Genomic DNA, 10910 nt, shown 5'->3' on the forward strand with positions numbered 1-10910 from the left:
GTAATCAGATGACTTCTGAAAAACGCTTCACACAAATGCTGCCGGCAGTGGAGTGAGAAATCCGAGAACAAACAAAGCAATTTGTGTTGAGTTTAGCTAAACCAAAACAGGGTGCTGTTTGCTGTCAGGGGCTGTTTCCCTGTCAAACTAAACAAAGATGCTGAATTGCAGAGAGTTGTGGTCAGAAAGTCAGGAAGAGGTCTGCTAAGTCACTCAGGACAGACGCTGGCTGTCTTTCAACAAAAGTAAAAAGGTCAAAATTCATATGCAGCAGCATGGCTCAAACGTTTTATTTTCCCATGTGACGCCGATTGTTGCTTTAACTCGGGAAATGGAGGAAGCTTAGTGTTTTTTCCTGTGGACATGGGAGAACTGTTAAGTGAGGCCAACAACTGTCTTGTCCCCCGTGTTAATTGCACTGTGTACGCCGATCTGTCCTTTCAAGGTTTTATGTCACTGTTTCATGGTGTGTCTTATTTTCTCTGTTCTCTTTCTCTTGTTCTCTCTCTCTCCGTCTCATTTTTCTATTGAATGACTTCTCTGTGGGCCAACTTGCCTTCCCAAGACGACTTTGATAGACAGATTTGTTGAATAGCAGCAGGCACAGACCCAGTGGCCTTTAACTGAGGCATCTGTGCCAGCACGGTAGACACCGCCAGCCAGTCAGTGCCAGCCCGGCCCCCGTGCTCGGATGAGGTGAAAATGAGACTGCCATACTAATAAACAAGATGTCAGCTGAGATTTTAGCAAAGTGAACAGCTCACATATTTTATGAAAGTGGATACAAAAAGTATTCAAAGCATTGTGTTATTCATTTGAGGCCAGTTTCTTTTAAGCAGGAATATTCAAACTCCGTGCACATCAAAGAGGCAGTAATTAAAGTGGATGGTGTGTGTTTTAAGAGTGAATGCAAAACTTAAAATTTAAAACATTTTAAAACCTCTAGTTTATTTTCTATGCAGGGAAAAGCATGCAATATAACCTGTGCATATTAAAAATGTATCTCCACAATGTAGCTTCAAAGAACATATTGTACTCGACACCCTTCTGTACCCTTTTGGGAGATAAACTTTATATGACCCTGGAGAGTGTCACAATTCTAAAATGTCAAGGTGAAAAGGTTGGTTTTCCCTTTGTAGGCGGTATGATTTTGACATTTTCGATTTTTTTTTTAAACTAGCTATTTTCCAATGTCCTTGATCTGTGATTATATTATTTAGGATCACTTTTGTTTAAATTCCAGCTTTGTGTATGAGCACTTCCTCACCATGATACAGTTGATTAAGTCATCCTGTCCACTTTCTGTAAAAACAGTGTTTACTGTATTTTTCACAAAGTGGTTGTAACCTTGGGCCGACAAAATTAGATAAATTTTACATAATTTTAGATTTATCATAAATTATGGTTAAATTAATCTTGCTGTATTTTTAAATGCTATTGTCATTGTTTCATTGTCACCTTCTTACCTATAGTTCCATTTACAGTGCTTTCAGGACTAGCTTGGATTTTTATTTTATCAGATAATTTTTAAGGTGCCTACTTTACTTTTATCAAATTCCTTTGTTTTCATCTGTATTGCGATGAAATTGTATGTTTATCATTTCATGGTGTATTTGATTAACTTTTTAAAGGTCCATTGTGTAGGATTTAGGGAGCTCTACAGAAGGAGCAAGTCCTCTTTCACAGGGTCTGCCATGTTGCACAGCCATGTTTCAACAGTAGCCTAGAACAAACTAACCAAACACCTTTTGTGTTTTCCACTTCTTTATGGTCCATAAGGAAGGGTAAAACGAGGGGTATTGTGTCGGTTGCCATCTGCAACCTCACCACTAGATACCACTAAATCCTACGTACTGCACCTTTAAGTTTCTGGACATAATTGTTTATTTATCACAGTTTTTAAGATTTCAGACTGTATGGACAATATAATTCTGTTTCACTAGATCGTAATATATGTCGAACTTGTGATCACATCATTTCAGGCACTGTGATCTGTTTCCAACATTGGTCACACTTCCACAATGCAAATTTATATTTTTAGTTTGTAGATTGTGTAGGAAGTTACTTCTGTAATCGCAATCACTTGAATTTCCCCCCACACTCTGGTTCTTTTACCTCCAGCCTGTTTCCCCCTCATTCACTGAACTCCTGACCCCAGTTTGTGACAGACTGTGCTGCATCTCTCCCAGGACTCCCGCTCGGAGTGATGAGTCCTGTGTCATCTGCTTTGTGACACGGGGGTGGTATCGCACCAGGTGGCCCCTCATAACCTCCGTGTGCTGTCACCAGTGAGTCACACACACATACACCTGCAACCTCACACAAAGCAATGGTGTAGAAAAATATGTTATAGAACAGGTAGCTCTACCGAAGATATGATTGGTCAAAGATAAAAACCAGACTGTCAGTTCCCTTCACTGGTTGCTATGCTGTTTAGGTAAAGTATATAGTCTCTAGTATATAGCCTCCTCCCTGCTTTCCTCCTAGCTAGCATTGGTATGTAAGTACTGTACTTCTTCTGAAAGACTGGATTTAAGGTGGTATAATAAAGTAAAAATTGTGTTGCAACTTTCCATTCCAACCTTCTGGATTTACTATACATGTTTCCTCTCCTGTCTAATTAGTAGAATCAGCTTCTATAGTGTTAATATGGAAAGAAAAATCTGCGTGATTAATGGCCTTCATGGCATATTTTTAAGAAGCAGAGCCCTTTATTCCTCCTCTATCATCTTTGATATTCATCTGCATGCATTATTCCTTTGATCCTCACGGTGGCACTCTACACTGACTGTACCACCACAGTACATACACATACTGTACACACATTGAGCTTGTGTAATCCCTTATATTTTTGATGAGTCAAAGCCAGCACTCACGCTCCTCAGGGGAAATGTCTGATAGGATGGAGCGGCCTGGCCGTGGAGGCACTGTGAAGAGGGGGAGGAAAACTTTACCCATAGTTTGTGAATTTGACATAAGGCCACCAGCATCCTCCATGTGGGTGGTTTGTTTGATGTGAAGAGACTGAGTGGCCCTCCACTCTCCCCCCAGTCTCAACTTGTCAATCCATAAGTGAGTAAGGTGAGGAGAATGGGGAGTGGATCGAGTTTCTGCTGGCTGGAAGATGATCCTCGAGTATTAGAGTTGTAGCAGAGACACGGCCTCCGTCAGTGTCACCCTCAGGGCAGGTGGGAGTGACGATGTTTGTGTTACGTCTCAGAGCCCACGTCTACTTGTTCCACCGGTGTACTGAGCTGAAAGACGGACATAACTTTGGAACACCCAGGCTTAGATTACACTGTCTGCATATACGTAGATTCAGTGTATCACACAATGCCATTTGGTACAGCAATCCATGGTGCCAAGGAGTGAGACCTAGTGACTCTAGTGATCCCCTGACCTTTCCTCTAGTGCTGAAGTATTCACTTATTCTCCACCTTTTTTGTGAAATATCTCAAAATCTAGCCTACCAGATGGATTGGCATCAAATTTTGCACAGGTGTCCATGGTCCCTAAGAATTAGGGTTATCAAGTTTCCTCTTGCATCATCATGAAATTGGCTTTTTGATTATTTTTGTTATTTGTGGTTTTGCTTTGATGATCCTCTGTCTTTTTCTTTGTCATCTTTCAAGCTGACATGGCGAACTTGTTAGCAAATAGTTCACACACCCTGCAAATAAAAAGCAACAGTAGTAATCAACTTGAAGTCATATGTCTCCAGCCATCTACAGTATGTATGTCCCAAACTCCTATTTTAGCTCTAGTTTGGTCTTTACTAACTATGAGAGAAATATCTGTCTTTTAACTGCTAAACTCTCCACTTACTACCGAAATAGGTAGAGTTAAAACTAAACTAGCATCACTGTAAAAATACTAGCTAATTCTAATATTAGCTGAAACTAAAGCTAGCAGCTCACAAGCTTTAGTAGGTCTTCTCCTATGCACCTGTCGACCCTAAGGTGTGCAAAAGCTGCGCTCAGCTAATTGCGAGCTTAAAGCAGATATTTACAGCCTGTAATTGCATAATTTCAAGGGTTGTGAACGAGCAGTGTCAACAAACCTGATTCTGATGCTATCTGGACTAGCCACATTCCTATTAGTTCATAAAAGTGTCAAACAAGAGCTGCATGACAAGGTTCAATATTATACAATCAACCTTTGAACACCATATTACTCAGTATAATTAATATAATATAATTTCGATGTCTGCAGTGTACCAATGATGAAATGTTTTTCTGTCACAAAACTAATGATAATATTGTTGGTGCAGTTTGCTTTTTCTGCTAGGCTACTTTCAACTGTGTGATGGTATTTTGGCACTACAGTGTTGGTTTGAAGTGACATAACCTGGATAACCTGTTGTTGTCATTAAGAGCCTTCAGCATCCAAAATTATCAGGAGCAGCTTTAGATGCATCTTTTTAGGAGAACTAGAGAAAGCCACCCCTGTGTTTTGAGTTAGATGGGGATCCAATAAGTATCAAGTATCAATGAGATCATATTCCATTTTCCTCTGTGACCCTCATCTACTGTACCATGATTACATCTGTGCTTACAGTGGACTTTTCGAAATTACAAAACAAACCTCAGACGGGGACTTTTTAATATTACAGTTGTGGCTTTTTATTTTTACGTTGGATGACTGGCTCGAAAATGAAAGTAATTTCAGATGCAGTTTGACACACACATACACACACTCACTCCCCCACTTTAGCGTTAGCTCAACAGACTGGCTCCAGATCGAGTGAGTCACTTATTCGTCGTCATGAATAAATCACACCCACTGCTACTCTCTTCTACTCTGAACCACAGCATTTTCCAAAACACACCAACACACTTGCACACACACAGACACACGCACACATACACACACATGTTCACATGTAAACACACTTTACAAATACACACTCAGCTATAAGATGCATCCTTTGTCCTACACACAGACTCTGACCAAGTTTCCCTTTGTTGCGTTGCAGAAAGTGCATTTTCCAGTTTTTGCATTGTACAGTACAGAATACCCTGAAACTGGAGCAAAACTACGTAAAAAATTGAGCCTTTTAACACTACTTTTTAAATATTCCTTTTATTTAGACATCAATTAAATCATACTTTTTTTCGTCTCAAATTAAGCTTTTCTCATTGTCAGCCTTTAAAGTGCTACTTTGCAAACAGCACAGTATATACAAAAGAAGATTTAACACGTGTTTTCATGAATATCATTTCTTTGTGACCCCTCTGAAAGAACAAAATCCCTTGCTCTCTCTCCTCCTCAAGAAGACATTTGTCAGTTTCCATTTTTACAGCAACCCCCCCTCCCCCTCTTAGCGGTAAAACGGAGTTCATGTCGCCCTGCATTTCCCCGAGGCAAACTGATGGCTACACCCAGAGACCCAGACGTACATACACAGCAAGACAAAGTGACTGCTCCTTTTATGCCACTTTGTTTATGCTGTACTCTCTCATGCTAGACAGCGAAGCGTTCTTTTTCTCATGTGCACATTATTGCTCTGTCTCACTGTTATCCCTCTTTATTTCTTGCTGTTTTTACTTATTTCTCAATTTCTCTTCTTTATGTTGTATATTCCTTTTCATTGGTTCCCATTTACAACCAATTCTTCCATCTAATCCACTTCAGTGTCAGCCTCATTCTTACTTCATTGTCATCTTTCCCTGCCCTGCCATAGATCTCAATCTTGCTTACGCCTCACTCTCACCGTGGGCAAAAAGCCTGTGAAATTTCCCACAGGGTAAGGCAACACGAGTTTGCTTCTACAACATAGGAAATGGTCTTGTATCTGAGGCATTGATTTCCTCTTAGTATTATGGGAAGGAGATGGCACTGAGGTGAAGGCTAAGAGCCCAGCGGTCGATACACATTCTCATCACAGCGCCGGATGTTCCTCCGTAAGTCAGATTGGTTTCACTGCCCCGGCAGGGGCAGTAATTGTCATCACATTGCTCTATTAATTGAGCAATGTCAAGCAACAAAAGAAAGATGACAGAGGTTATTTGATTTTCAGGGATTTATAGTATAGTTTGAAATGTGCAGTACGGGAAATCACAGTAGAAATATAAGCTGTAGCAGTCGTAATTGCACTTTAATGGGAGTGGTAGTGGGAAAAGAATAGCGGTAATGACAGTGTACTTACACTGACGCTGACAGTTACTGTGGTAACAGTTGTAGGTACAGTACTGTATGAGTAGTAATACATAATGTTTTATAATGGATCAGCTTTTAAAGGTCAGTCATTTTTACAGCAAACAAGGCTGCCAGACGGCCAATCGCAGTTCGAGTCACACCAGTGGATCTTATTCAGGACACCTGCAGACATTTCCAGCAGTTTTTGTGGTGACCAAAACTGGCTATTTTTACAGGAAGTCTGACCATCTCCATCCGTAGCATTGTGACAAGAGAGAAGTAGAAAATTCAACCAAAACAGACGTATTAGACCTTTGTCATACATTTATAGCAGTAATGACATTCAACAATGTTCAAACTCAGATAAATCCAGAATTTTGTTCAAGGTTACATCATTTCATTTGGTCAACTGTCGCTATACTGTATATGTCTTCTGGGAAAGTGTCAGAACATCTGCAGACGAGACTAAACATAACATGAATAAAACTTAAAAACATAACTTAATCCGTGAACATTTGTGCTTGAATTACATCAGATAGATTTTCATCAGCAATAGTGGCTGTTTGACAATGACGACAACATTTTTGCTTCTTTTGTTATGATTGAGTGAACCCTAGTGGCAGACATTCGCACTGAGCGTTTAAACTTCACACACACACACAAGACACAAAGGTCTTTTCTGATACTGATAGGAAAATTGACAGCAAGACGAGTCTCTTAGTCAGTGTCCATGTTTGTACATCGTGTGTTCTCTCTTCTTCTGGATAAATCTTGCTAACCTGACTTATTTGCATCAAAACATACTTGTTTCTTTCTCATTTCCAAATACATCTGATTCATGAACCTTTTTAACAAGACATTTAGTCTTTTAAAAAGGTCTAATATGTATGCAAATTCATGCTCAAAACAAATAGGGGGCATAACTGCTAACTGCCTCTAACTGTAGCTGCTCTTAGCTAGTTAGCTGAGTTAGCCATGCAGCAAGCAGTTGGGACTGGGAGCTGTGGGACCAGGGGAGTGTTGGTGTTTACACCGCTAGCACAGGAGCTTTGGACTGGGGCTAGCTGGTTAGCATGCTTACTTCAGTAGATATCTCTGCTACACAATACACAGGCATCATAATGTCAAAACTGCTACTTATTCACATCCTGTTGATAATTTTAGTTAACTTTTGAATGTTTTCTACTAAGATTCTTAGTAGAAAACATTATTTTTCACAGTTTTGCAGCAGGTCATGTGCCAAGGTCTTCCCAGCCACCATATGAGGTGCTTGGAAGTACAGAGGAATGTAGTAAGTTCCTGCAAAGACACACATTAACACACACACACACGCACACCTCTACAAACTTCTTGCCCATATTAGAGACAGCAGATTCTCTCCACCCACCACAGCAGCTGGCACCAGCTCAGCCCCATTTCAGAAAACCTAGAATAAGCCCCAGAAAAAGACGACAACTCAAACTTCATGGACAGATAAGACGAGCGCCCCAGACAAACACATCTGCCCAGTTTTCTGCAGAAGCGATCCAGCTTGAGATTTATTGACTGCAGACTAAGCAGAAAAGAAAATACAGACAAAATCTGACTTAAGTAGATAGCTACAGCGCCCTGCTGGAGATGAGGGGAGGAAACTGCTCCGTGTTTCTCCCGGTGATTTGGGTGACCTTGCTCAGTGGCCTTGACTGCTTGGGTGAACGCAAGTCAGTCAGCACCGAGGAGGTGGAGAGGCCCAGGCCCCCACACCTCATCTTTATCATGGTGGATGACCAGGGATATGGAGACGTTGGCTACCATGGCTCAGACATCCACACGCCCGTGTTGGACCGGCTGGCAGCAGAGGGGGTTAAGCTTGAAAATTATTACGTCCAGCCGATATGCTCACCCTCTCGCAGTCAACTCATGACAGGGCGGTGAGTAATTTTCTTATCATTGCATCATTATTACAATGGAAAAATGATGCAGTTACAGCATCTGTTCTCATTTGATGTAATTATGCATTGGCTTTATCGTCTCTTGCTAACATTTTTAGTGATGTATTCAGTGATGGTAGTGAGGCAGAAAAATAAAAATACCACCATTACTAGATTAATTTATCTTATTTAATAAATATAACAAAATATACATGTAGTATGAGTTATGGAGAATATTTCAGGAGATAGATCATTTCTTTCTCTTAATCCCTATTTTCCTGTATTGAAAACCTATTTGAGACTTAAAAATATGATTTAAATGATCATGATAGGGGCTACAAATGCAGATATTATCTGTTTCATTGAGTTTTCAGTGTGTACACTGCTGGAGAAATATTCCATAGAAAGCTGTCCCACATCATAGCAACATAAGAACTGATCAACTACAATTCATATAATCTTTAAGGGGGCTAATCCACAATAAAAAAAACAACATATACATTTTCAAAGCACATCGTGTGTCTGGGTCTTTTCTGTCGATTGATGCTAAATTGTTATCTCTGAATAACTGGCCAAATGGGACCTAAAACTGACATATTTCCTGTTTAAATAGTTTAATACCAATTAAATAGTTTTAGGACATGAAATGTTGCAGGTTGATGCAAAGAACATGCAAAACGAAAGCTCCCTTCCACAAAACAATTCTGTGAAATCACTGAACATCTTGGCTTGATGATGTGTAACAGTGTGAGAGTATCCAAGGGCGCAATATTTCTTAAACCATCTGTGAAATTTCTCATAATTGTGTCACTATACACATCTTAGCAAGACGCTGTTTTTCTTCACAGCTTCCCTCACACTCTCTCTATCTTGCCAGCTACCAAATTCACACTGGACTCCAGCATTCGATCATACGATCACGTCAGCCCCTCTGCCTGCCCCCGGATATTCCCACCCTACCAGAGCAGCTAGTCAAAGCTGGATACGCCACGCACATGGTGGGGAAATGGCACCTGGGCTTCAGCAGGCCGAGCTGTGTACCCACAGGACGTGGGTTTCAGAGTTTCCTGGGCACGCTGACTGGCAGTGGAGACCACTTCTCTTATCAGAGCTGTGACGGGGCTGAAGCTTGTGGATTTGACCTGCATGATGGAGACAGGCCTGCCTGGGAGATGACTGGAAACTACTCCACGCTGCTCTACATAGACAGGTGAGCATCAGGGTACAAATTCAGATTCATACATACAGAGAAACAAGCTTTAAAGACCTTAAAAAACCTTTGAATGTTCCCTCCATCCAACCAGAGTGAAGCAGATCATGAGGAGCCACGACCCCCACAAACCACTCTTCCTCTATCTGTCCCTTCAGGCTCCACATACACCCTTGCAGGTACCGGAACATTTTCTGCACCACTATGATTCGCAGGGCAATCGTCTCAGGCGCCACTATGCAGCCATGCTGAGCTGCCTGGATGCTGGGGTTGAACAAATTGTCCAGGAACTCAAAACTAGTAGGCTGTATCAGAACTCAGTGCTGATCTACTCATCTGATAACGGTGGTCAGCCGCTCTCTGGGGGAAGCAACTGGCCTCTGAGAGGTGGCAAAGGGACTTACTGGGAAGGGGGCATCCGAGCTGTGGGCTTTGTCCATAGCCCCCTTCTGAGGAGGAAGGGTGTCATCAGCAGAGCACTGATCCATGTTTCTGACTGGTTTCCCACATTACTGGGTCTGGCCGGGGCCCCGCAGTCCCTCCGCGGCCTAGACGGTCACGATGTTTGGGAAACCATCAGTGAGGGCCTACCCTGTCCTCGCACTGAAATCCTTTTCAACATTGACCCAGTCTCAAGGAAGCCTGGGGAGCCATATGACAAGGCGTTGGTACTCAACGGCTTTGGGATCTGGGACACAGCCGTAAGGGCAGCGATCAGGGCTGGGGACTGGAAGCTATTGACAGGAAATGTAGGTGACGGGGACTGGATACCACCACAGGCTCTTCCCAGTGGTCCAGAACGGTGGAAGAAACTCGAGAAACGGCGCAATAAGCTGGGGAAGTCCGTCTGGCTGTTTAACGTCACCTCTGACCCCTATGAGAGGTTGGACCTGGCAGAAGCTCGTCCAGAGGTTGTGAAACATCTGCTGACCAGGCTGGCAGAGTACAACCAGACAGCTGTGATGGCCAGGAATCCACCAGATGATCCTATGGCTGACCCTGAGCTCCATGGAGGGGTGTGGAGCCCCTGGCTGGATGTGGAGGGACAGGAGAGGAATACTGGGGAGGAGGATGGCAGGAAAGAAAAGATTATGAAGATTAAGCACTGCAGACTATGCAAATTAAAAGCCCTCTTCAAGAAGGTGGGTTCACGTCTGCAGAGGAACACCCTGTTCATCTAAAGGTCTCATCAAGCAACATGATGAACTAAAGGGTGCAGTATGCTTCAAACAAACTAAGTTGTACAAAGTGTTGTCTGAAAACATTTGGAATCAGAAATGTAAATATCTGTTCTGAATGGTCACACTCACTGCATTGGCTTGCTTATCATTTTGCACAAAAGAAAATAAATCAGATATTTGTGGAGGTCGGGGGTTTCAGACGCTGTTCAATGAACTGACAAAGACTGAATTTTGAAGCACACCTTAAACAGGAGGAAAAGAAAAGGAAAGAGATGGAGACAAACAAAAATACAGACCAACAGGCAAGGAGGCAGGTCAGATAGACAAGATATACCCATAATCAAATACTGAAGGTCGGCAGATAAACAGGCAGCCCGATAGACAAAGCAGACAGGGCTGTGCGGCTCGTTGAGCAAGCTGACTCACTCACTGTCCTGCAGCCAAACTGCAGCAGGGTGACTTTGGGCTGTC

The 10910-nt window shown here is 42.2% G+C and overlaps 1 protein-coding gene across 1 annotated transcript; it reads left to right on the forward strand.

The window, feature by feature from the left end:
- Positions 1-7755: 7755 nt before the first annotated feature.
- Positions 7756-10439, forward strand: LOC141009754 (arylsulfatase I). Its single transcript, XM_073482449.1, has 3 exons — positions 7756-8048; positions 8926-9258; positions 9353-10439. The coding sequence occupies exons 1-3, from the start codon at positions 7756-7758 to the stop codon at positions 10437-10439; spliced, it is 1713 nt and encodes a 570-aa protein (XP_073338550.1).
- Positions 10440-10910: the final 471 nt, after the last annotated feature.

Source organism: Pagrus major, chromosome 15 (genome assembly GCF_040436345.1).
Source record: "Pagrus major chromosome 15, Pma_NU_1.0".
Lineage (NCBI taxonomy): Eukaryota > Metazoa > Chordata > Actinopteri > Spariformes > Sparidae > Pagrus > Pagrus major.